Source organism: Amphibalanus amphitrite, unplaced genomic scaffold (assembly GCF_019059575.1).
Source record: "Amphibalanus amphitrite isolate SeventyFive unplaced genomic scaffold, NRLGWU_Aamphi_draft 002316F_arrow, whole genome shotgun sequence".
NCBI lineage: Eukaryota > Metazoa > Arthropoda > Thecostraca > Balanomorpha > Balanidae > Amphibalanus > Amphibalanus amphitrite.
In genome coordinates this window covers 2,234-30,075 of record NW_024883788.1, presented here as the reverse complement: position 1 = coordinate 30,075, position 27,842 = coordinate 2,234, and the positions used below count along the sequence as shown (strand labels likewise).

Below are 27,842 nucleotides of genomic sequence, written 5' to 3'. Positions count from 1 at the left end.
CGGCCGCGACATGAACGTGGTCATGGACGACTACAACCGTAAGCTGGAGGGGTACGAGATGCGGCGGCTGCAGCGGATGGGCCCTTCAGGCGCCAGTCTGACCCACACCGGCTCGGCGCGCGAGCTTCAACACATGGGCTCGTCGCTGTCCAGCAACCAGCCGTCCAACGCCTCGTCCCCGCCGACGCTGCGCATCTCGCCGGCGGGCCTACCGGCGCTGCACAAGGGCGCCATACCGCCGGCACACCGCCACCACCACCGGCCGCACAGCCGCAGCTCGGCGCCCGACACCACCAACGGATTCGGGACGCGCCTGCAGCGCATGGGTTCCAGCACCACCGACTCGCCGTCGCCGCAGCCGCAGACGTTCGTGTCGTCGATGACGGTGCCGGTGGGCGCTTACCGGCCGGCGCCGGCGCACGGCGGCAGCGCCCTGCAGCTGGCCGGCCTGCCGCCGGGCCCGGCCGTCCACCGCGCCGGCTCACACGGCCGGCTCGAGGGCGCGCCGGCCTCCATACGCGGCGGACACGAGCCACCGCGGGAGATGCGCGAGCCGCGCGGCTCGCGGCCCTCGCGAGCCGGCTCGCAGAGCTCGCGCGCTGGCTCGCAGTCGGTACTGACGAGGATGGAGTCGGGAGAGTCGGAACCGCCGGCGACGTCTCGATCGGCGAGCACCTCCCACCTGCCGCTGAGGAGCACCTCCATCTCTTCGCTCAACTCGTCCGAGTCGTACCCGAGTCAGGAGCAGCAGTCACACTTCTCGCTGCGCTCGGCCCACTCTCACCACTCGGTCCGGTCACTGTGAGTACCCGACGCGCCACGCGCGAGCTGATGATGGGAGACATGTGCTGCATGCTGTGCACTAACGTGCACTTTTTGAACCTGGTTAGAGCGTTTGCGCAGACCCTACATATTTCCGGTTACGAAAGACTTGTTATTTGAGTTGATATCAAAGAATAAGACAAGAACGAAAACAAAAACACAAATTACGAAGCCCACGACGTTTCTTGTCAATTTGTGTGGGCGGAGACAAACACAGCAACAAACAGGCCCTTCACAGCTCCTCAAGTTCAACTGGGAGCACATCTCTGAGGCTGGTCAACACGCCTCGGTCGGCAACTTCGATACTTGTGAAAACTCAAGGGTCTATCCCGAAGCATAGTTTGACAGCTCAACTACTTTGCATTCCGGCAGAGCTAAGGCACTCTGCAGGCATTGGATAAAAAGTTTGCCGTACTTTACACTACACTTGAGGAGCAATTCCTCAAATGCTGGAAATTCAGGAGGTGAAGTTTCTCTTTTTAGCATTGGTTATCGCTGCAGACGGCAGTTTCACGGCTCGGTAGTGATGGCCGCCTCAGATGGAAGGCAGACGGACGTTTCGCCGATTGAATAACCGGCCAGAGTGACCAGTTTCGCGGAAACATTTAATCGTGGTAATTAGGCACTGGATCGGAAAGTTCCCATCAGATTTCGTGACATCCGGCCTCAAAGTTCCATGAGACCTCGGTCGGCAAGTGCTTCTGGACTGAGACTGAATTCTGGACAAGTTTGGTCCGCTAACAGCACCAGAGCATTTAGGTTTGGATTAACCCGCGCCCTGCTGGGGGGGGGGGGGGTGGGGGTGTTTGAACACCCCCCTTGTGGTTTTTCGCGAATATCTCAAAAACGGCGGCGCATATGTTGTGAAAATTTCAGACCAAGGTCATTCAAGGTCAGGTCACCAGGTCACTTGAAGTGACCTCACCTCATAAAAAGTTTCAATGTCTGTCATAGCTACACCGAGTGACCGATCGCTTTGAAACTTTCAGCGATTGCTAAGAGCAATAGCATGTACAAAATGTATATCTCAGAATGTTGATATCGATGACCTAAGGTCAGGTCAATTTTGAGACCTCCCCATTACCCAGCCAGCAATTCGCTTGGGCTAAACTATGGCAAACGTCGGGCAGCTTGGGCTTAGCTTGGGTTTGCCCACTTCGATCAAAACCAATGCATTTTTTACTTGGGCTGAGCTTGGGCATGCCGCAGCTATGCCCGAGTGTTGCCAGCTGCAGCTCAGCCCGACATCCGCCCGCGCAATCAAAGCAGGCTCAACTTGGGCGGAGCGCGGGCTGATCAAGCTGGTTGTCTCCTTTGGCTAACTGGAGTAAAGCCGAAGTTGAGCCATACTTGATCGGCTGTTCACGCATGCGCATTTCTGCGCCAGTCACGTTTTGCTCGGGCTTACATCGGGCTACCGCCAATCGTCGCACAACTAGGGCTAAGCTACGGCTGTCCGGAGCTCGCAGAGCGGGCATACCTCCGGCGGAGCATGGGCTTTAGTCGGCGTTTTTGTGTCATACGCCGACTTTAGCCCAAGCCCTAGCCGACTTTAGCCCGACTAAAATCTCGGGCAAGCCGCACTTTAGCCTGCTTGGGCCCGGAGTAAAATTGCTGGCTGGGTATAAGTCAATGGAGAAAATTGAAATGCACCTCTTTTGGACGAAAGACATTATAAACACTCCTAAACACCGAATTACAAGTGGTTTAGACACACTGAACATGAAAATGGTGTCCGTGACCCTTGTTTGTGCCCTGAGGTCATCTTAGGTCACGAATGGTATCTAACAGTTTTTCGCAAATAACTTTTGATAGAGGCATGCTAGAGCGATGAAAACGCCTCATATGTGTTCAGCTCGACGATACGGATCGACTGATATGCAACATGACCCTTTCCGGTCAGGTCATGACCTTGACCTGAGGTCAAATTTTCAAGTTGACCTTTCAAGGTCAAGTTATAGTTCATTCGAGGCGTCTTGACGAGAGGAACACTATGCCGGTGAAAGTAAGCTCGTACAAGGCTTGGGTCAAAAGTTATTGCAGAAAAACTGTTTCCAAAAAAATCGGCTATTTTTGCAGTTTTTGCCCCCTGCAGGCAAAACCGTTGACGTTAGGTCAAATCTGAAAGGATTACTCAGAAAGGGCGTTAATAGAGCTATCGAATGCGCTTTTCCGCGGCGCTGTAGCTCTATTGGTTCCCGAGTTATGCGTTGGGTTCTTGGAAATTGTCGACATTCGACCTGGAAATCGGCGAAATTTTGCCTTCAATGACCTCTGGTGACCTGACCTTTGACCTGACCAAAAAATTGACCGAAGTGATTTCCTCATTATTTTTGACGCTCTTTCGAACGCCGCCTTCCGCGTATCGCTACGTGGCCCAGGAGCCGAGTTAGAAGGGGGGTGTTCAAACACCCCCCCCCCAGCAGGGCGTGGAAATCCAGGACCCCCAGCCGGGCGCGGGTTAAATGATAATGATTATTTTTTTCAGCTAAAACATGAACGAGATTCAAAAAGAAATCATTAGACTGGCTGCTTCAGCATTTCCATCTTGTATTTTTTTTTTTTTTTTGCTTTTAGTATACCCTTCTTCGTTTGCTATATTATTACAGGCAGGCTCTCCATTGTACACGTACAGATGTGCAATGACATATTGCTAGGAAATTTAGTGATTTAATGACCTGTTATATAAGCAGTCACACAGGCATCATGCATTACGAAATCCGCGGAGAAATAGGACAGATGCAGGATATCATGCGTCATTTTATCCGCATACTTTACCACATAGTTAATTCCTTACCATGTCTTTAGCATGAAACGACGAAATGCGGCATCACAATCACGACAAACACTGCGTCCCGACGTAGGGTAAGGGCGGGTAAGAGTACGCGGGCGATAAGAGTACGCATCAGCTGTTCTGGTTGCTTAGCAACGCGGGCTTGTCGAGTTCATGAAGTCAAGATTATTAGAACATAAGGTTGGACAAATTGTGACGTCACTGGTGCTTGGAATATTTTTTCTAGTATCCCACTAGACAGGCCTAGTTGAAACTAAATTTGAAGGGAGGGCAATCCATTGCCAAGTGTCTGATTTTGTGAAAATAATTGTTGGAAATATAAAGTAAGGCACCATGGACTTGTTTTACATTGGGAACAGATGATATAAAAAGAAAAAGAAATGTTTTACGATACAACTAAACTAGATAATTTGGTACAAATTCATAGACGTATAAATAAACTGGACTGGCAATTCGAAGGGACCTCCCATGGAAGATAGTGGCGCCGACAAAGCGTCGCCAAAAATCTGTGCTGTGAAACGTTGTGAAGCAAATAAATTTGTAATTATTTTTAAATGGATGATCGGATCGAGGTGATGGTCGTGCCGTTTGACGTGCCATTTCCGGAGGCAGGTGATGGTATAGGTCCCGGGTTACTCTCTGTCACGTGGCGCGTGTGACTTGCCGACAAACACATTGAGAACAAAAACCTTTTATCGAAGCTTTAAGCCAATCCGAGGGAGGTCCAGGTGCCAAATTTGTAGGTCACATGTCCCGGTACCAAACCACTGACATATGGAATAATCGGCACCGAGAGATACATATTGCACATGCTCGGGGCGAAAAACATGTTTTGATGAGGCATTCTCCGACGTCCGAAAACTTTGACCTAAGCACCTAAAACTCGGCACAATGGCACAACATGGACAAACGTTTGAAGGCGTTGTACGAATAGATGTGCTGAGATGCACGGTCCACATGCTTCGCACGTGGAAACCTTTTGATATTACACTTCGTGTTACGCATACGTGCGGAACGATATATTTATATTTCCGAAGCTAAGCATCGTAGTGACACGTGCAAGGTGGCGTTGGAAAAGTTTCACCGAGGCGCATCAGAAGTATGCCCTAAAATTCCGAACTTGAGGCAACGTGGTCAAGGTCAGATAAAATTGACCGGAAAAGGTCAATTAAACCCTCGCCGTTTGGCCACTGATTGAACTAGAGCTTCGCATAAAAGAGCGTGTTGCCCGTGACAAGAGCAAGCCGATGATACCCAATTTTAAGGTCCTAGCTCATTGGTTGACCTTCCAGGTCAGGTCAATGACCCAAAAGTCGGGAAAATCGGGACCTGTTAGAACGTCGTAAAGTGTGGTTGCTACGAGGTTTTTCGCGGTGCTGATCACGAACATCATGTTAGTTTTGATCACAGATGATGTCTTCATGCATTTAGGCCAGGTCAGGTCAGGTCAGGTGAAGGTCACCCAGCAGGGGTCCAGCCGGGTATTCATTGTAGGTGTCAACCGCCACTGACAGCTTCGTAACATGTTACGAAGGCACCAGAACTACTTCGAAGCTGTTGAAAGAACTGCTAAATTCGAAATCAGCTCCAAAAACTATCCTAGAAACATGTAAAACTCGAAAAAGTGAACTGAGGTCATCAAAGGTCAATAACCTGACCTGACCTTCAGGCGACCTTGACACCCACAATAATGCATGGGACCAATATCATTTCAGATGTTTAAATGTTTGAAACCACAAAAACACTGCAATCGCGCGGATACTAGCTGACATACGCAGAATCGCGATTCCGGCCAAACATGGTCTCGAGGAATAGGTTACAGGTCAAAGGTCAATTTGGTCAGGGTCCTGATTTTTAGGGTAGATTTAAAATTAATTTCCTCGAGGGTACTGAAGGTTTTGTCGCGATCGGCGACTTTTTACGCGAGTTAGGTATTCGCGAAAAACGGAGGGCAGGGGGGTCCGGTCGACCCTCCCCCCTATAAGCGCGTGGGTTAAGAATTTGACCTCGGGTTAAGGTCACAGAAAAGGTCATGTTGGATGTCATTCGATTTGTATTGCTGAGCTGAACACATTAATGGTCATTTCAGCTCTCTAGCATATTTCTATCTTAAGTTATGGATTGTCAAAAAATGTTGGAGACGTTTAATGACCTGAAATGACCTCAGGGGCATAAACGGGTCATAGAAACATTTTTCGGTTTAGTGTGTCATGTTCACCTGTGTTTGTTGACGTTTGAGGGTGTTTTAAGCCAAAAGAAAAACATTTCAATTTGTTCCCTTTGATTTACGTATAGGTAATGGAGAGGTCACAAAATTGACCTGACCTTAGGTCACCGATATCCAAATTCTGAGAGAAACAAATTGTTGGTACTGATTCCCCCATGCAATACCTACCCTGAGTTTCAAGCTACTGGAATGTATAATGTAGGAATGTCTGAATCACAAAGTTCTTAGATACCTACATGGTCACTTACTTCACTTTGCCTGGTGACCTGACCATAAGTGACCTGGGGTCAGACATTTTTGCACACGTTACGAATTTGATGTATCGTAAGCTTTACTAAGTATGGATTTTATCAGGATTTAATGATTATCACAAGTTATTTTCACAACATAACATAAATAGATTTCATTTCTTTGTTGCTGACGAAGTTAGCTGAGATCGTTTATTGAAGGTGCAACGTCTTCACTTTCGGTTGCTAGGGACGCTCGGTTGCTAGGAATGGCGTCATCAGTAGCAAAATGCCGATGCCAGATGAAGATTTGGTGGGGGCTGCATGAAGTGACATGAAGCCGCCAGTGTGTGCTCGTCACCAACGGAACTTGGGCGTTGAGCGGCGACGCTGGTGAGTTTAAGGCGATGAATATTATTTTCGACCGTTATGATATTATTATGGTATGGTACAATAATTTTGATACTTGGCAGTTGAGATAAGGTACATTTCCGTGATTGTTGTGGGAAACTTGTGAGGTTATCTGGGGAAATACTGTGCAGTGCAATATTATGTTTCCGAAGTTTTGCACAACGTTTCGGGGTTGTTTTGTGCGCGAATTGCATGTATGGTAAGAGGACGCACTGTTCAGGAGGGTAAGAGTACGCAGAATTATACATTAAGTCGAATATACAGAAATATAAAATTATTAATCTATCGCTCAATGACGTTTGCTTTGTAGGTATATCATCAATGGAGCACTGTGATGCAGATGCGTACCCGAAATTCTTCCAAATACGAGTTATTCTCCCTTTTGATTGTGCATTTTTTAAGAAACACACGACATGATTATTTCCTGATTTATAGACTTGAAAGATTTATTTTATGTTTTTCTTTTTGGATACTAGAATTAACTTAAATGCCTTCTGAGTTTGAAGTTAAGCATTTGGACAGTACAAGCTGCATAGGTGTGTGTTCATATGCTTGCGTACTCCACCCGCCTGGCGTGCGTACTCTTACACACCCCATATGGTAAGAGTACGCAAGTACAACGGTTCAGAAAATGTCAGTTTTAGACCACTTCCATTTACGCTGAAGGATCGTTGCCCCATGGGTTGATGGCTAATTCAATGAACTTTAATATTCCCTATTTGCGATTTCTTTCTTTCAAATATTAAACAAATGAGAGCAAGAAATCCACTAAGTGCGTACTCTTATACGACTTCACCCTATTTATTTCTATGGTCCCGTCCCGACCAGTTACTGTTCTTGGATGGGTAGGCTGTTCCGCAGTGCAGGGAAGCCCGGCGGCACAGTATACCTTCCTCTTGTCGCCAACGTGGACGGCGGCGGACGACAGTATGTAGGGCTGAGGAGTTGGAGTCGGAGTCGGAGTCAACTTTTGAAGCTGGAGTCGAAGTTGGAGTCGGAGTCACCAAAAAATCCATCGACTCCGCAGCCACAGTTATAGTACCTAATGTTTCCATGATAGGAGCACACAGATTACGGAAGACGTTTGAGTCAGATTTCGTTTTGTTTCATCTGTTCAAATGAGATTCTGTTTACAATCATTTAATAAAGTATTTGCTTATTAAATTGCGAATACTGTTCATAATGCCAGGAATTACAGTGGCGCACCCAAGGGGGGGCCTTGGGGCCCGGGCCCCCCCCCCCCCCCCGCTCGGTCATAATTAGGAGGCCCCCTGAGCACCGCTTAGGGTACTTTTACACTTGACTTTCCTGCCTAACCTACTATAATTCTGCACAAGATGCACTATCTGGGCAGAGGCCAGGAGGCCCCCTCTGGTAGGCGACCCTTGATGGGCAGGAGGCCCCTTCTGGATGTGAGGCACCTTCTCACAGGAGGCCCTATCTGGGCAGGAATCAAGAGGCCCCCTCTGGCAGGAGATCCTTCATGGGCAGGAGGCCCCCGAGGCTCCCTCTGCACAGGAGGCCCCCTCTGGTAAGCGACCCTTGATGGGCAGGAGGCCCCGTCTGGCAGGGGACCTTTTATGCACAGGAGGCCCCTTCTGGATTTGAGGCACCTCTCACAAGAGGCCCTATCTGGGCAGGAATCAAGAGGCCCCCTCTGGCAGGAGATCATTCATGAGCAGGAGGCCCCCGAGGCTCGCTCTTCACAGGAGGCCCTTTCTGGACAGGAGCAGGAGGCCCCCTCTGGCAGGAAAGCCTTTATAGGCAGGAGGCCCCTCTGGCAGGACACCTTTTCTGCTTAGTAGGCCCCTTCTGCATGGGAGGCTCCCTTCTGCACAGATGGCCCTATCTGGGTGGGAGCCAGGAGGCCCCCTCTGGCAGGAAATCTTATACTGGGCAGGAGGCCCCCTCTGGCAGGAAATCTTATACTGGGCAGGAGGCCCCGAGGTTTCCTCTACTTAGGGGCCCTTTCTGGGCCGGAGTCAGGGGGCCCCTCTGGCCTCTTGCAGGAGACCCTTTCTGGGCAGGAGGCCCTCTCTGGATGGGAGTCTCTCTCTGCATAAGAGGACATATCTTGGCAGCAGTCAGGAGGCCCCCTCTGCACAAAATGTCCTATCTGGGTAGGAGCCAGGAGGCCCCCTCTGGCAGGAGATCCTATATGGGCAGGAGGCCCCGAGACTCCCTCTGCACAGGAGGCCCTTTGTGGGCAGGAGCCAGGAGGCCCCCTCTGGCAGGAGACCCTTTATGGGCAGGAGTCCCCTCTGGCAGAGGACCTTTTATGCTTAGGAGGCCCCTTCTGGATGGGACGCTCCCTTCTGCACAGAGGGCCCTATCTAGGCAGGAGCCAGGAGGCCCCATCTGGCAGGAGCTCCTTTATGGGCAGGAGACCCCGAGGCTTCCTCTGCACAGGGGCCCTTTCTGGGCAGGAGTCAGGAGGCCCCTCTGGCCTCTTGAACGAGACCCTTTATGCCCTCTCCTGATGGAAGGCTCCCTCTGCACAAGAGGCCCCTTCTGGCAGGACTCTCTCTGGATCCCCTCTGGAAGGAGACCGTCTCTGGGAAAGAGGCCATCTCTGGATAGGAGGCCCCTCTTCACAAGAGGTCCTATCCGGGCAGCGCCTCGCCCTGGCAGGGCATTTTTCATAACGCGGCCTGGCAGAGCGGGGGGGGGGGGTCGATGCGACCCCCCTCGCGATTGGATCCTATGGCACCTAGAAATACCAAATTTGGTAGGTAGGTGGCCCTCTTAAAATCCTCGTCCCTGTGCAAATTTGGTTGCTCTAGGTCAATATTTAGGGGTTTTTGGGAGGTATAATTGTAAAAAATTTGCTAAAACAGGTCAAAAGTTTTCGCTGATAACTTTTGATCTAATTAACCCGCGCCGGGCAGGTGCTCCGCGACTTCCGCGCCGGGCCGGGGGGGGGGGTGTCTGAAAACCCCCCTTCTAACTCGGCTCCTGGGTCACGTAGCGACACGCGGTAAGCGGCATTCAAAAGAGCGTCCAAAATAAGTACGAAAACACTTCAGTCATTTTTTGGGTCAGGTCAAAGGTCAGGTTACCAGAGGTCACCAAAGGTAAAATGTTGGCTATTTCAACATTTTGGAAACTGCCAACGGCTAACTCGGGAACCGATAGAGCTACAGCGCCGCGGAAAAGCGCATTCGATAGCTCTTTTGACGCTCTTTCGCCAATATGTCCTCAGATTTGACCTCAGGTCAACGGTTTAGCCTCCAGAGGGCAAAAACTCCAAAAATAGCCGTTTTTTACGAACAGTGTTTTTCGGCAATAACTTCTGACTCAAAAAAGCCACGACATTACTTTTGCCAGAATCGTGTTCCTCTTGTCAAAACGCGTCGAATGAACTATAAGTTGACCTTGAAAAGTCAACTTAAAAATTTGACCTCAGGACCTGACCGGAAAAGGTCATGTTGCATATCAGTCGATCCGCATCGTCGAGCCGAACACATCTAAGGCGTTTTCATCGCTCTATCATGCCTCTATCAGAAGTTATTAGCAAAAAACTGTTAGATACTATTCGTGACCTGAGATGACCTCGGGGACATCTCAGAACGAGGGGTCACACTCCGGGTCACAGGTGCAATTTTCGGGTTCAGTGTGTCCATTTTACCTACATCCCGATGTTTGAGAGTGTCTAGAATGGCGTTCGTGCAAAACAGACGCCTTTCAATTTTCTCCCATTGAATTATAATAGAGAGGCCGCAAAATTGACCTGACCTTAGGTCACCGATATCGAAATTCCGAGATACACGTTTAATAGGTTTTTATACACGCTTTTATAGGATACACGAGATACACTGTTACTCTCATCAATCGCTGAAAGTTTCAAGGCAATCGTGCGGTCGGTGTAGCCATGACGAACATTCTAATTTGTTTCTGACCTGACCTTGAGAGACCTGGGTCTGAAATTTTCACAGCATGTGCGGAAAAGATGCACGAACAGGTGTGTTAAAAACGGCGGCGCGGAGCTGCGAAAAGCCGCCGGGGGGGGGGGGGTGTGTTCAAACACCCCCCGGCCCGGCGCGGGTTAAGATAGAGCAAAACAAAAGCACCAGTGAACTCAGCACGTCAAGGCGTGTCGAATGATATACTTTTTTTGTTTGCTTAAGTGTACTTAAAAGTGTAGGTATTAAAGTGTACTTAAGTGCACAACTTAAGTAAAACTTAAGTCTTAGGAATGGTTGAAATGCTTAATGTTGCATATCATTCGACTCAGCTGTTCAAGAGGAACAGAATGATACCATTTTGAAACCTGTTCTATTATGTGACAAGTTATCGGCACAAACGTCATTTGACCTGAGTTGACCTCATTTGACCTGAACCTTAGATAAGTACACCAAACAAAGAAACACCGAGTGACATTATGTTAAGTACTGTGGTATCAAAGAACAAAAGGGATACAACGAAGCGGACATCTCTATATTTTCCGAATAGGAGTTATTTGAATATTTTCCCATAGGCTTAACATTACGACGTAATGACCCCTAACTGACCTCAGGTCAGTGACATAAAAAACGAACTACATATTATACAGCTCGGTGAACTTAGCACATCCTGAAAGTTTGAAGGAAATCAGTCCAAAACTGTGCGTTGGACAGGTACATAAAAAATTAAATTTGACCATAACCTTGTACCCGTTTTTCTGACATGGTGGCCTGACCCAAGGTCGACCGGACCTGAAATTTGCAGATCACATGAAAAAAGGTTGCCCCATAGGTTGTGCCAAATTTAGCGGCGTTGCGCGCCGCCAATTTTACGCTATCTTTGAAAAACCTTAGGGGGGGTCGCATCGACCCCCCTGCCAGGGTGAGGGTTAAAGGTAGTGTGCCAGCTTTCTTGGACCGTATGGAGTTAATGGCCCAGATAAGGAGAACCGGATTTTTAGAACTTATCCATACCTTCAAAACTCATGGAAACGTCTTAAATTCTTCAAATTTTGAGTACCCCAGTGCGAAATTCGCCCCGACGGGTTGTCGGTCGTACCCCAACCACATTTCACACCACTATGAACAATAAATGCACACACTGAAATCGCTATTACCGATATGCTCATCCAATCAAGTTTCGATAAACCCGTTCATCATCAGCTCCTGCGGTTTCGAACACGCCTGTTAGTTGGCTTCTGATGCTCGTCGAGGTCGGAATTTCCAAATACGCGTGGTGCGTCGGGCCGCGCGCTCTGACTTCGGCCAAGAAAAATGCGTCAGCTGATCATTGTCATTTCTGCCACTTGCGTGTGGTGAAATGGGGTCATAACTTATAAGACGGCTTTTTCATATCAATTATTTTACATAAAATCATATTTCAAACCATAAATAATGTTCGACAGCCCAATAAAAGAAACAATACCAATACGGGCTTAAAGTTTAAGGCTCGACATTGTGTTGTCTACGATTAGACAGCTGATAACTCATTCCCGTACGTCGTATGGTCGTAACACTATAATGACCTTTGCTTATTGTCACAAGTGCGCCGCATTCGCGATTGTTGCCCGACGCCTGTTTGCAGGTGAGCCCACTACAGTTGTTATACATATCTAAAAACCGAAAAACTTTTAGGCGAAAAAGGCACTATTCCAGGCCCATTTTTGATTTTTTTGCGATATTAGGTAAAAACAGAAGCTTCTTATCCTAGGAAAAATAAAATGGGAAATCTTTCAAAGGTGGCACACTACCTTTAAGCTTTACTAATAACGCTAAGAACGTCACCAAACATACAGAGGCCGTCAAAAAGTAAGCCATTTGGAGGCCCCCTCGATAGAGAAAAGGCCCCCTGGCAAGCGGAACACGGAGGCCCCTTTGAGCCCGGGCCCCCTCCCCTGGAAAATCCTGGGTGCGCCCCTGCCAGGAAACGTGATTGCCTGAAAAAGAACAACTTAACTGGTCTAGTTTCTGTTGTTTTCGGCCTCGATGCATTGCATTATGGGGCTCCTCGTGCCATTGCTTCTCTTTTTATTGTCTTCTAGGCTCGTTGGCTCCTCCCAGATATCTTTATCGCTGCGGAAAAGGCTTCGCAAGAATGATGCAACGCGAAAGACACAAAGATGCTCTTGTGTTATCCAGTTGTTTAGAGTATAATGCTTTAATTATTGTTCCCTGCTTTTTTATTACGTTTCTAGCTCAGAATAGTTTCCAAAAACGTTTATCACCAGACAAGGTTTTACAAGAGTATATCAGCCGATGCCTAATCTCAGGCAGCTTTTGCCAAATTGTCAGGGAACTCAGATTTGTTTTTCAATAGAAAAACACAATTCTAAAGAATAGTGTTTTAACTATTGACAACAAACCTTCGGTTATTGAAATTAATCACTACGGAGCGCCTTGCGAACTGAGCTGAGGTATACCCCCTCAACTAATTCGGCATCTAATTTGGGATAAGAGCCGATCGATGTTGTATAACCGCTTGTAGTTCCATCGTTTCCTTTAACTATTGTTTCATCGCGTGACACCGAAGCGATTTAGCGTGTTTCTCTGCCCAATATCCAATACGTTGAAGCTTTTCGTTTATCAAAACTCCGTAAGAACGGTAAAGCCTTATGTCACCGCAGAAAAGCCGTCTATTTTTCTTCCGTGCCTCGCTCGCCTTTCTGGCGGAGGGAGCAGCACGGGTGAAGTAGGTCGTTTGACTGCTGTCAACCGCAGGCTTCGAGATCTGTGGATCTGGTATGTGTATTAGATTTATTTTTGTTTGATTCGTGCTGAATGGTTACAAGCAGTCAAAGCAAATCGTATTTGTAGCCTGAGTGGTTTACATGCGGATGGGAATGCCAATTCGTCAGGCGTAAACACACCTCATATTTTTCGTCATCTGGTGGTTGCTGAAGCAAGTAATCTTATCCTCATGAATACCAGCATAAGAAGCATATGTAAGAAATTGGCTTTTGATCGTCTTTTTAAATACAACTATCCAATGGATTTGGTAGATGCAAAGCAGACCTCAAATGCATTTTTCTTCCACTTACCTCAATATGTATTAAACAATTTAAATCACACTCATCCCATAGGTGTGACTCCTATTTATCCCGTCTATATTTAGCCAACCTACCACATTATCCGTATGAAGAGCCCCATGTCCTTCAGGTTCGATCCATTTGACCTGCCCGGCCATCAGACCACCGCCGCAGCCGACCGGTATTCTGGTCAGGTGTCAGAGACAACTGTCCGGACACGTGTGTCATCCGCGGCCTCGGTCCCGGAGTAATTAGTCCCAGTTATCGGCCCTGACTCGGAGTCGGAGAGCGGGCATCAGAGTCGGTCCCACTGCGAGGTTCCTCGGGAAGGTGAAACGTGAAACGCATGAGTGGGTGATGAGGAAGGCTACGAAAGAGACTGACATCAAAGCGATGGCCAAACAAGTCCAGAGAAGCGCTAGAACATTATTCGCGTCAGAATGTGTTATTATGCACCGTCAAGAATTGACAACTATTTAATTATACAAAGTTAAGTGGGACGATGCTGATGCGTTGACTAAAGGCTTTTATGGAATTGATTGCAGTATGTTACGCTTGGAAAATTGCGTGTTTAGTGCTCAGTATTGAACTTGAAATGCGCCGTGCCGCTTTACACCTTCAGTCGTATTACAATTCATTTCATCCAGCAGGATGTAAGGCGGGTTATGTTGCCCGGGTAACGCAGCGCGGATGAACCATTGCGTCTGAACAGATCTTTCTCAATGTCATCAATGTCGGCCGGCTGCAGCGTATATCACTCCCACGGGCGGTAGTGAGCGCACGTTTCGCCACCCTCCAGAGAATCCAACGGCCGCGGCGGAGACTGACGACGCGCGTGGCTGTTGGATCGGACCTCTGGCCGGCAGGATTTCTCGTCAGCCGGGACGTCGAGCTCTGGCGACCTCTGCGCGGGGAGTCGAGCTCTGCCGACCTCTGCGCGACCATGCCGGCCCGAATAGGGCGAGCTGCCCACGCCGCCGCCGCCGCCACGGTAGCCGGCTGTCGACGGCGCGGCCCGCTCGATCGCCATCGTAGCGCGTGAGGCGGTGCCAATTAGCTGCCGGCATGTGACGTATACGACGGTCACGTGATCGGTCGCCCGGTGGCCCCCATCTGATGGGGCGCCGATGGCCGGCACCTGTGTCCGATGGGCGCGGCTGGCCTCGATCGGAGCGAACGCCAGACTGGGCGCACTACAGGCGTCAGATGCGACAGACCAGTGGCGGTTCGCAGTGATACTGTCCCCATTCAAACGTTGAAAAATTACTAAGCTGAACATTTCAATTGATGCAGATGGACCAGTCGGGAGCATTATCGGATGGGTTCTGGCGTTAAATGCTACATTCTGCTGCATTTGGTCCTGCCACTCGGCGGAGCAGATTAAGATAAATTAGAATGATTATAAAAAAATGTTGAACTTATTCAAACATTCCAAATATTTGAATTTGAAAGGATAGTTTGCGCAACACTGAGCTGGCGAACACCATCATTGCACGCAACGGGGCTAGCTTCCATATTTCTGAAGCTATTTTTGCGTCTCTCGGCCGCACTTCAGCGAGAGTGCAGCTTCCACGCATCAACCTTAGTCAACAGGAGATGCCTTTTAGCCTTTCAGTTACACGAGCTGGATCGATGTCAAATACTCCACTGCTTTCCCGTGAAGGGGACTTCAAACGTGGGCGGTTTACCGTCAATCCTAGCTGATATGATTTATAACCAATGCATGTCAATGGAAAAGAAATTCGTAGTCAGCCTTTGCGGGGGAAGAGAAGAGTCATCCACTGCATTGGAAGCTGCATATGGTAGCTAACGAAGATAGCACCAAAATAAACGGCACATTTTCCCCAAATGAGTGGCGGGTTCCGCGAAGAGCGCTGGAGGGATCGAGTGGCGATCAAATCCAAGCGGCGCACTCAATCTAATGTCGATCAAATGGAAATTTGAACGATCGCCACCAAACGGCCTCACAAAGTGAATATTTGCCGCGCCAGCAAGCGTTCCTCGCCCAGTGGGCCACCATCTGCGGTAGTAAAGTTGGGACTAATTTCATAAAGCAGAACAGATGTGGCCACAGTTACGCCGATTCTGCTATATGAGAGGAGCGAAGTCGGCCCGCCGTCGGCGACCATGATTTAGTGCGAGGGGCGCGACGGTCGGAGGCTGAGAGCTCGTTTATCAGCACACCCTGGTCGACGGCGACGGATCGAAGGCCAGTTCTCATCAGCGGCTCAGATGCACAAAAACGAACTGCATGCTTCAATGGCGGAGCCTAGCGACATTGTTCATGGATTAGGCAGAGTCGAGCGGAATTAGATGGCGGCTTGCAAAGTCAATTGGAGAATTTCGAATTGGAATGAAATTAAACGCCGAATTCAATACGGTAATGTGGCAAACGAGGGAGGGCCTACAGACGCGCCATTAAAATGACAACGCTCTCAGGAATACCAAGCATCTGTTCGGTCGCAGCGTACTGCGCACTGTTTCAGCGCACTAACCGATGTCACCGAGTCTGTTCGATCAGCTCTCCTGGCGTGCGGTCGGCTGGTGGCGGCCCGGCCGCCGACCTGACCCCGGCTGCCGCGACTGACTCCGTCGTCGGAGAGTCGGCCGACCGCAGTTGCCGTCATCAGGCGGGGGTGGTGACGGATGAGGCCAAATGAAAGCCAGCAGGCCGGCCGCAGCGGGCGCGGCGGGCGCAGCCGGTACGTCAGAAGGTCAAGACCCGAGCGTCGGCCGCGTCTGCAGCGATAAACCTTCAGATGCTGAGAGCTTCCGGAAACGGGCGGCCCCTTCGCGGCCTGCGATGTCCTCAAACGGAAAGATATGATCTCTGGTGCCGTTGTAACCTTCAGTTCTCACCGCCGTTGGCGAGTTATGAGGCCGACACGAAAATGTACGACTGTTAGTGCTATCAGACAGAATCTACATCGCCGAGTCATGGATCTCAGGAACGAGAGTTATTCGTCGCCAAAAATGTCTTCATTCTATAGCAAAGCATGCCGTGGGGAATGGATGGGTGACCATAGGCATGATTAACAACTGCACTTCCAAGAATGCTGGACCTAGCCTGAAAAAAAATTAATGTCAGCTACATTCACTAGTGGGCTGACATGTCTTGGTGGAACATGTAAGGGAAGCAAATGACTATCTCGAACCGATACTGATAACTCTTTTTCGGAAGGGCGTTCGCAGTTTTATTGTAACACAACAGTTTTGCCCGTGACAAATGTGTTGAAAATTTGTGTAAAAAAAGATACGGCTACTTCACCGTCTACTGGGTCTCACTGTCCATATCCGCTATCGAAGTACCATAGCACCCTATCTCTTCTCCATGTAACTGCACACCAGATCGCACCATATCATTCAGACGTCAGCGAATTTCAGCTTGGAATCTCTAGCAAAGCTCTTCGACTCTGATTTGTGTGTCTCTGAACGCCAATAAATTAGTCTCGGGTGTATTCGGATGGCCTCAGATCGACAGGCTCGCCCCTCCCCGGGAAATGGAGATGGAGATAGACGGTAATTCTCAATTTAGTCCGCTATTGCACCAGGAACCGATACAAATGTTGGCCGTAAAGTCAGTCTGAAAATCATCAGACGCAATAGTACAATTGTCTTCGGACGCTAAGGTCCCCATCAAATTTTAACGACGTCGGCAAGGGAAAGCAGCAGTGGATTTTACAATAGTCTGTGTTGAGCTAAAAGAACGTGACATTTCTGAAAAAAAAGTCTATTCCACAACGGGACTGCCGCCTGGGCGCATTCATACGGGAAGAAATATAATATGCCTTGGAAAAGACATTCCCCTAGCTTTAATGACGACTGATTTTCATGAAAACGTTTTTTTTTTTAATGATCGCTACAACGTTGAAACATCCCTTTTCAATAACACTTTTCCTGCTATATACACAAGCAAAACCTTAATACCTTCAAGTTGGTATAATGTGCAAGATTCGCTGAGGAAAGTCACTAGCCAGCTAGTCAGCTGCATTCTGGACCCAGCTGAAAGTTAGAGCAGCCGTTAGTGCGGTCGTTAGCCCCTTCAACAGTTCGCCCCTGTCGGTAGTTACGGACCTCAGAAACGTCGTGGAGGTGGCCTGCCATCAGCGTTCGGTCGCTCGCGGTCGCTGTCCGAGGGTTGTCGTCTGCAGTTAGCAGTTAGCGCTAACCGACAGAGCTGTGGCTATTCGGCACTGCCACGTGCCGAGTCGTTCTGTGTCGATTGTATGGTGTCGTGCAATGTCGTATTGTGCCGTGATATGCCGTAACGTGCCGTACTGACCCATACTGTATTGTATTGTGTCGCACCCTCAGCTGTATATAATATCCCATACCATTCCGTATTGTGCCGTGTCGTACCGTTCAATGTGGTTGAACCGTACCATACCGTGTTATGTCGTACCATGTCGTACATACTACACAGTACTATATCATGTCATGTCATATCAAACGGCGGCACTATACCGCACCATACTGCACCACACCGCACCACACCGCATCACACCGCACCACACCGCACCATACCGCACCACACCGCACCACACCGCACCACACCGCACCATACCGCGCCATACCGCGCCATACCGCGCCGTGCGTCATTCCACACCGCACCCCATCTCGCCCTGCCCTGCCTTGACGCCGTGCCGTGACCGGCCTGCCGAGTCTCCAGTAATGGCGGCGGCACGTCTGCCGTTGACGACCGTGACGGCGACTCCTTAGAGCCTGCCGACACCAGTCGGCTAAGCCGATTATGGCGCTCTTGGAACGAGCTGCGCCGCGCCCAAAGGCGTACGGGCTTCCAGGGAGGTGCCACGGTCAGAGTTCTGACACCGTGTCACCAATGAGGTGTCACAGTGTCACCGGCAATGTGTCATACTCATAGTGCGCCATTCCCCTTGTTCTGGGAGCGTCTTCTGACACTGTTGTGCCACTGTGATGTTTGATCAATGATCATTTGCATCAATGGAGGTATTCTACCAGTGCCGGACACGAGGCGTAGTTCTTATATAATGACTGAGATTATCGAGCGTTTGTGCCTAATTTTAACGTCACACCGCGTACAGCTTAGGAAATCGGAAAATGGCAGAACGAGTCCGAAATAGACAGCGAACAGCCAGAGAATAAGTAAAGAGTATCCAGAGAGTAACCTGGAAAGAAGCGAGAGATAGAATGAGCACTATCGGAGTATCAGATAGAAATCCGAGAGCAGAGATGGAAGTCGACTGCTTACCCCGTTCTGATCAGTCAGCAGCGAGCCGGCGGTTCCGGTCGATTAGATGGCCATCAGAGGACGATGGGACGCTCTTTGGGGTATACATCCTCCGTACATCCTCCGAAGGCAGTGCGGGAATAAATGGGGCGTCTCCAAAGCGAACGCAGAATCCTCGACAGAGTGTTCTTTGACGTATGGTGCATGCGTGGAGGAGTTGGCACTTTAATGCATATGTTTTGAGTGCAGACTGAAGTAGATTTTAAATTCATGAATACTTTATGAGAAAAATGGTGAGATTTTTCACTCTCACAAGGGCCAATGTAGGCATCACTCATGCTGTCAAAATTGATCTGACTCGCATGTATCAAGCAATGCACATTGGAGAAAATGTTGCGCGATCCTGAATGGCTTCAGAAAAAAATGATACAATATTTTAAGAAATAATTCATAAGAACATATCTACTTGCCACACCTTTTCGAAGCAGCTGATATGAAGGTCGTCAAAGGTGAATCAAAATAGCTAGTGTCAACAGGGGTGACGTTGCAAATAGCCTATCAAACGCCCCCGCTGCCCGAACCTCCCCTACCAATACCACGGACAAAATGAGTATTTCCCGTGAGCGATGCGCCACGGGCGGCGGACACTCGGTGCGATCCATTGCCCGGGGCCTGGTGTTAAATAACGCGCCAATGGAGCCGGACATATGCCGTGGCAGTGATGGATTCGGACCGCCTGACGCCGCTGGCAGAGCGGGCGGCCTGGCGGCTGGTGTCTGAATAGTGAATTCCAGCCCAGGACGCCAGGCCGGGTGGTGTCAGACTAGGCCGGCCCATTGCAGTCCTGAACATCTGACGGCGCTCAAAGCCATCCCAGACTAATACCTCTGCTGGACCGCGTATCTCTTCTATAGTAGAACGCGTAGGCTGATATGCGTCTGATTACATGCGGCTCTCTATTTTATATTCCATGTGTCTGATATCAACCTCCGTTGAGTCATATTTTGACGACCGAAGCTACCTCCAAGTTAACCCCTATAAGGACACGCTAACCAAAAACTGAGGTTTCCTTCTTCTATCCCACGTCATCTCATCCCAGACCAGATAAGCCTTACTTTCAGGAGACAACAAACGGTTTCATCCCAAACTTGTGCAGGGCCCGGGCCGAGTGCCTTCCGTGTGCCGGTCCGGACTCATGGGGAGAGGAGGGTTTCCAACGGGATTGCAATGGCGGCCAGCGTCGGGTAAAGTTAAATACGTATTGGGCATCCCTCACCGCTGAGAAAGTTCGGTAGAGCAGTCGCTCACAGGTGAGAGACCCCCGTGAGAAGCCGTTCACAGTCGGGAGAGCTCTATGAGAGGTCGCTCACAAATGAGAAAGTTTGGTGAGCAGCCTTCCACGGTCTGAGGAAGCTCTTTGAGATGCCTTCGACAGCTAATGGATCTTGGTGAACAGCCATCCACAGCCCAGTAAGTTCAGCCCCCAGTGAGCAGCTTCTCACACTTCACAGCTGCGGCCGACGCTCTAACCGCGCTCACCACCGCGCTCACCACCGCGCCGACCCGGCACCGCTCCCCGAATCGATATTCAGGTCGGCTCGAACAGTGCTGGAAAACGCGGTCGGACATATGGTCCGCGGCAGATGAACGGATGCCGCAAAGTTGGGCGGCAGCGCGCTCACGGCTGATAAACTTCATCCGTTAAAAAGTTGCACCCGTATCCGACTGCCCCCGCCATATTGTAGCGACTTTAATCGGATCACTCCCGAAAAGCGTTGTTCTCCGGCCAACAGACAGCGACCTGCCCAACAAAAAAAAAAATGGTGGAAAGTGGTTATTGTAAATGTTTTCGGTTAATCCTTTCTGAACTAGCCACCACGAATCACAGATAGAGTGAGCTGACAAATGATGACGTCGCAACTGAAAAGATTATTCATGGCTGACCCATCAGGCACCTCGCATCTAACCGAAGCCCCGCCCAGCGAAAATGGCATGTCTGTAACTCTGTAAGGAGAGCCATTAAGAATGGTGCATACAACGATCGCAGGTTTCTGCTCGCCCAGGATAAGGTCCACCGTGACAGGTGGCTGACATTTACATTTCGCGGAGCTTGGTGTGATAAGTGGAATGACATGCGATGTGTCATGTTAAAGACCTTGTATAATTTGGAAAGGGATAGCTAAGCAGACCTGAGGATCAAAGATAATTTAGACTATAAGGCCCTCTCTGCCGAAGTTATAGCCATGGATGAAAAACTAAGCCATTTTAGGTTTCATGAGTTGCATTAAACTAAAAAATGCCACCGATGGTTTGAAGAAAGCTAATGGACACAAGAATGAACATTTTAATGGCGTTTTCGGATGGAATTGTTCGCTATCCCGAAATGGTAACGGTGAATTAATTAGCCGGACTTGTTGCAAGGAACATGAGCCGGGCCGGCCGTCACTTTCCTCAACTTCAAATGGCTTCCAGCTAGTTCTGAAATCGCTAATGACTTCACAACCGTCAACTATTCAAACTGCGACTCTAAATGTCACTGACCGGAGTAAAGCCTATTTCAAAGCTGTAACTCGGGTAAATCGGGATATGGGCCTCTTAGTGCTGCTCGTGATGGGGCGTATACGACGCCATTTGCGGTTGTCCGCAAATGGCATCGTATATGGTTTATTATTAGATCATGATTGCCCTCTTAACTGCTGAATTTAGCTCCTGGAAGGTCACTAGGAAAGTGATTGAGATAAGAGCATGCATATGATACCTGCAATGTACTACTAGTTGAACAAAATTTAAATACTTTTTCTCAGGTCAATCTTCAAATAAAAATTTCACTCGACATCCCTTCATGACGCTGCCGCCATGTCCTAATCGTCTCCAGTCACTAAAACACCGCCACATTTTTATGTTTTGGCACATACGCATGTAATATGTTTCATCCACAACTTCTTTACACACAACATCTTAGCACTTCACCCGCCCTCCCGGCCGCCGGCCCGTCCAGGTCATTCCTGCACGCCTGTGACCGCGATGGTCCACGGTGTCCCCGTCGGCTCTCAGTCGGCTTTGTGTCGCTCGGTGGGCGCCTGTCGATGGCGACGATCGGCGTTAGCGGCGCCGGCTGCGGGTTCGATGCAGGCTCCCGACAGGTCAGGTCGGCTGTTGGCCTGAGCCCACCGACAAGCTAACGACGGTGCTTGCCGGACCAACGGCGGCCGGCCGAGACGAGGTCACGGGGAACGGCCGTGTGGCGGCGACACGAGGTTGCAGGGTGTAAAAGATATAGCGAGCTTGTACTTTTGGCGATACAAATCCTAATCATTATAATAATTCGAGCTTTTCTCATGAGGCAGCCATTACGATTATTGACTGGCGTTTTCTACTTACGCGACAAGTCGATTATTAATGAAACGTCTTATGTATCTGAAACAGCCCATTTGTCTCAAGTTTATTCGATTTTTAAATGGATGCTACCCTCCCTAATAACGTTTCAGTTTATTTAAACGTGGATCCACTATTGGTACATTATCGAAATGGATTGCTTTAAGGTCAGCTCACAGGCTGAAAATTCGCCGGCCACCTTCAGCCATCCATTCAGGACAAATGGCCAGGCTACGGTGCGGTGGAATAGTTAAAGCCTTCCAGATGAACGCTATAGTTCGGTTTTATTTTTCCAACAAAATATTCCACTTGTATCACGTTCTCGGACAAATATAATAAATTTGTGTACGTGTCCCGTGACGTTATTTCACAACGCATGGTTCTCATTGCTGTAAAATTGGAAAGTGGTAAGAAATAAGAAGCCATCTAAACACGCGAGCCACCAGTTTCACGATAAAGCGCACGTGACCGCTGTGTTCTCCGGCCGGCAGTGGTGAGGGTGTGGTTCAAGCCGCTTGGACGTCCATCTTTCCCTTCCCACAGACAGCTTGCCCTTCCTTCAGTGACGGCAGTTGTGTTTGAAGAATCATTTCCTAAGAGAGAGGCGACCTGGTTGACCTTGTTGTGAATGCGTTTATATCAACCATCCGCTACATTATTTTTCGACATACGGTTCCCTTCAGTCCACAATGGGAATCTTGAGCAGCTTAAAATGATCGTCATCGAACAAAATGAGACCATAAAGCGGTCGACGCACACGCATCTTCACCAATCACCGCGCCCGTAACAATCCACCGTCTCACTGGGCGTTTTATTCAGTCGTTCTGATTGGTCGATTGCCATTACATCCTCTCCCGTTTGTTTGCAGACGGAATTTCGCCGGCCTTCTCCCGTTCAGCTCCTTGGTTCGGTCGCTCGATCAGTCTGCAATGCCGGATGATTTCCTAAAGGAAACTGATCCCCGCTCGCCGGCAGAATGTGTCTCAATGGCCCGTGGTTCAATTCATTTGACAAGCAGAATTACTAATGAATCTCCGAGACCGATCGATAGTCTCTTCGATAGCAACTGGGTCTCTTTTCAACCCATTCGGTAGGATACGACGCTGCTCTGTAAAACCGGCTCACTCAAGCTGTTTTCCCGTCCTAGCACAGAGCATAAGAATAGAAAATTCTTTGTAGATCATTTGCTTTTGTTATGCTATTGAATGTATTAGACTGGCATGATATCTCCTGACCTTCCCTAAAATCTTTTTCTTTTCCCTCCCTTCCTCTCTCTCTTTCTGCTACCTGTTCTCCTTCTCTCTCTCTCTCTCTCTCTCTCTCTCTCTCTCTCTCTCTCTCTCTCTCTCTCTCTCTCTCTCTCTCTCTCTCTCTCTCTCTCTCTCTCTCTTCTTCTCTCTCTTTCCTCCTTATTTCTATCTTTATTTTCCTTTTCTCACGCCATCCGTTCCTCACTGCCCATCGTATTCATATTTTGACTGCCCGCACCTTATGTGACCATCTTCATGTATTTAAGATTAGCAGTTAGCAGCTGCTAAAATCTGCGACCAGCTGCGAGCGTTTCTGGCCAACAATGCCAGTGTGTCACCATCTGTAGCCATTCTTTTTGTCAGTCTGTCATTGGTGTTCGTCTGTGGCCGCGTTCTGTGCCCTTGGCGTTGTTCTATGACCACGTTCTATGGCCGCGTGATCGTTTGTGTTCGCCCGTAACACCTGTGACTAGGCGTGTTCGATTGACAGATCGCGACCATATGTGGCTGTCTGATTCAGGCTGTAACCTTCTTCGACCGTCTGTGATTATCTCAGACAGTGTGCATCGTATAGTCTGGTGACTGATTGTAAACGACAGTGACCGGTTTGATCGTTTTTAATCGCTTGTGACCGTGACCGTTTGTAACTGTTTGTGATCGTTTTCCGACCCTGCATCTCCGTCTGCGTCTCTCTGGGACCGCTTGTGACCTCTATGTCCGTCTCTATCCTACTGTACCCGCGTGGGTCCGACTTGTCACCGTCCTCTGTGACTCACTGTCTCCGGCCGCTGCGGCGCGGCGATCTGGTGCCGCCAGTTCCGGTAGCGTCTGTGCGCCGTCCAAAGCTAACACGTGCCTGTGTCCGACGGCTGACGGACCACACCTGGGACATCAGGAGCGGCCGTCAGCCGCGTCCCGGCGAACGGACGGCGCTCCAACACAGCTGGTGCCGCGTCACCACCGCCGCGCCCGGTCTGGTCCTCAACGCCAGGACTCGTCCTCAACGCCCGGACTCGTCCTCAACGCCCGGCTATCTGTCCTCAGCGCCCGGCTCTCTGTCCTCAGCGCCCGGCTTTCTGTCCTCCCAGTCTGGCCCTCTGTCTACCACGGCTTTTTCTCTTTCCTCTATGCTCGGCTGTCGAATGTCTCTCTTACTGTCGTCCTCTTTTTCCTCTATCTTTCTTTCCCTCTATCTATCTACCTATCTCTATCTCTTTCACTTTCTTTCTCTCTTTTAATATATATGTCCTTCTCCCTTTTTTCTCTCCCTCCTCTCTTTCTCTCTCATTCTCTCTTTCTTATCCCTCTTATTCATCTGAGACTGTCCGTGTACAAAAGATAATTCAGAACGCTCCCTCGCTCAACATAACCACTCTGCTATCCTCCTATCCCTCTGAAACACGTGACGCGTGTTCGGCGAACCTCACGCCGCTCGTCGAGTCTCCCGGTTCGTCGAACGAGAGTCGAGCGGCGGCCCGTGTCGGTACCGAGGCTCGGATGGAAGTCATCGATCGCCGCTCGCCGAGCCCGGACCCGAACACACGGCCCGCGAGTTTGCTCAGCGCGGCCGTGAGGTGAATCGAGAGGCTCGGGTCTATGGATTACTGATGAATCATTCGCTCTTGAGGTGTTTGTTGACTGAAGACTGGTATCTGGATCTGTGAAAAGGATATCTGTCGAGTTTTGTGCACGCATACACTGTAAGGGTTGTGGACTTAGGAGAAAGAATACGCAGAAATGATCATATCTATCCACACCGTAAACCACGTCAATCTTATGCCATCTTTCGGGCGTGATGATTGATATGTCTCCATCGCGGCGGAGCTGGCGCCGGCCGCAGTGCATTAGCACGACTGCCGCGGTTTGCTCGGTCGGTCCCGGTCATTTCCGCTCCAAGACTGCCGGATTAGGCAGTCCATTAGTGGCCGCCGTGTCCCGGCCGCCACAGCTGAATGCTGAGGATCTCCGGTGCTGATGTCGCTTCTCCTCTCCGGTCCCGGCTCTCCCGGCGTGGCTCTACCGGCTCTCTCAGCTCTCCAGGCGCGACTCTCCGATTCTTCCCAGCCGATCCTCCCGCCCGCCGACGTGACGGCTTGTGCGACCGTGTGACCTGTCATCGGCGTCTTGTGCACTGTTCGTAGAGTCTGAATATATCGATGGACCGATGTGTGTCACATGGAAGCTGTCAATGTCCGCCAAGAGTCGTGTTCAGTGCTAGGTCAAGTTCAGGGCTCAAAGGACGTCTTGAGTAGAGAACGATTCGGCTGTCGGTGAAAGCGATGTACCGGCTGTCTCCTCCCTGACCAAAAGCATGGGGAGGCATGGACTTGAAAGAGAGCCACACCATCACATTTTTACGTGCGCGGTGCGAGTCACTGCACTGGTAGCTCGACTGTTCTGGGCTGGCACGAGAGCCTCCAATCAGCCGGCCTGGCGCTCGACTGGCCGTACGTCCATCAGCTATTGGCAGGCGAAGAACATGGCCCTGGGCAACAAAGGCCGGCCAGCGGCGAGCGGGCGAGCGGCGCTCCCGCCTGTCCCACTCGCGGTGCGCTGCCGCTGATCGATGACATCCTAGATTGGACGGCCGCCGCGGCCGGCGAGGCCGACCCGTCCGACGCGCCCGACGGCTCGTCCGACGGCGAACCGGAACCGGCGTGCGCCCACAGGAAGTCACGTGACCGGCGCTCGCCGACACCGCATGGCGGCCGAGCGGCGAACCGGAAGTCGAACCGGAAGCTGGCGGCGGCGGCCGGAAATGCGGCCCGACTGCGTGCTGTCGCGGACCGAGCGGCCGGCGGATCGACCGGAAGGTGTCCCGCAGGAAATGAGAGACGAATACGAGGGATTTTCAGATGGCCGCTCTAATGTCACCCGGAGGCGAACCCAAGATGATGACGGAAATTTGATGTTTTTTTTAGTAGGTCGTGTCCAGCTCAAGGGTCGAGCGGAGTCACATTGAGTTGTTTGGCATTTGGGTAGGCTGGGGTATAAAAGATATTAGCCGTTTTCACGACGGGCTATCCGGCGGATGCACCTAATTTGACCAAATCTGCACCTAATCTGTGTTACAGCGAATATCTTCATTTTATGAATTTATTTCAGTGTTTTAATCGATGATACTCCCTGATAATATGACAAAGCAGGCATATACGCAATTAGCGCAACCCTAGCTGATAGATACGAAGATATACACCGGAACCTAATTTGACCAAATCTGCACCTAATCTGCACCAACTGTGCACCAAATGTATACCAGATGGTCGTTGAGAAAACGGCTATTGTCATGTCAGATGTGTAAAAAACTCTTGCTGTGGTCACATGGCCTTGAGTGCCGAAAGGCATAGTCGGGCTTTCACGGCTAGATGTTCAATTTATAGCCGGTTCGAGCATCGCTATGCTTAGCTGAAATCTTGTTTGAGTGAGCGTTGTGAATACACTGAAACAAAGTTTGTTTTTGCATTTATACTTATTTGCAGACTGTCGCATTGGGGCATCGAAAAGTCAAACTTCATTGCTCGCTTTTCATTTGTTCAACGGGATTTTGTTTCAGATAATAACAATGCGACATCACATGTAATCAATTCAAACGCGATTTCTTCAAAAGCATGTGCGCAGAGTGTGCTGTATATGGCGTTTTGAGTGTGATAGAATGCCATCAGATGGTTGAAATTCTTCCGAGCCAGAGTGCAACAATCTGAAGATTTTGTTTCCTTTGATTTGTTGCCACATGTGTTGCTCTCATGTGATAAAGGCTATATTTCACCTCGATCAACAAAACGGTAAATATTGCGATTTTGCTCACACTTTTTCTCACTCAACACAAAAATATCTAGCAGACATTAGAAAATCCATCAAAGCGGTGCTGACACCGTCACATAATTTGTCATGTATTGAAAGGTCTTTTTGACGACAGGCTGCACAAAAGGAGCCGCTACCAGAACTCATTTTTCAGCCGAATCAACCTTAAAAAGGGGAAGTGTGGAATCAGAAACCTCCATGTGTCTTTGCTTAAGCAGTGTGGAGCTTAGGCCTGTCATGATGATATTATTTGCATGTCGAGATGCTCCTGCAAACAAGACTGGCATGGTGTACGTAAATAATAGCCACCAAACGAGGACAAAGTGACTGAACCTTATAAACTGAATTTATTGAGATAGCAATAGTCGTGCTTGTGTGACAAGTTTAGAACTTCGGTAAATATCATTCAGGATAAAAGACATTTGTAGAGTAAAGCATCATAGCCAGTGAAACGCTGCTTTTTTCAACACTACCACCTGTGTGCTATTTTTTTGTGGGTATCGCTTGAGTTCTCCTGCCATATGCCCGTGTCTTTGACCGTTTACCACCCACCCTCCCTGACACCTGTGTGTCTGTGTGTTCCGCAGCGGCGGGGCGTCTCAGCAGCTGTCTCTGTCGGCGCTGCTACCCCAGCCGGGCATGTCACCCCCTCTGGACGACTGGGGAGCCGACCGAGAGAGTCCCCTCAGCGGCGCCGGCTTCTGGCGCTGCATCATGGCCTGTCACAGCAAGGTCGGACAGCAGATCGCCAGAAAACGG

General features: G+C 49.7%; 1 protein-coding gene across 1 annotated transcript; it reads left to right on the top strand.

The window, feature by feature from the left end:
- Window positions 1-27,842, top strand: LOC122376798 (SH3 and multiple ankyrin repeat domains protein 1-like; the record flags this gene model as incomplete). The annotated part of the gene is made up of 2 exons (XM_043356742.1): window positions 1-801; window positions 27,671-27,842. Coding segments are annotated over 2 exons (973 nt in total), but the record flags the coding sequence as incomplete, so codon positions are not given.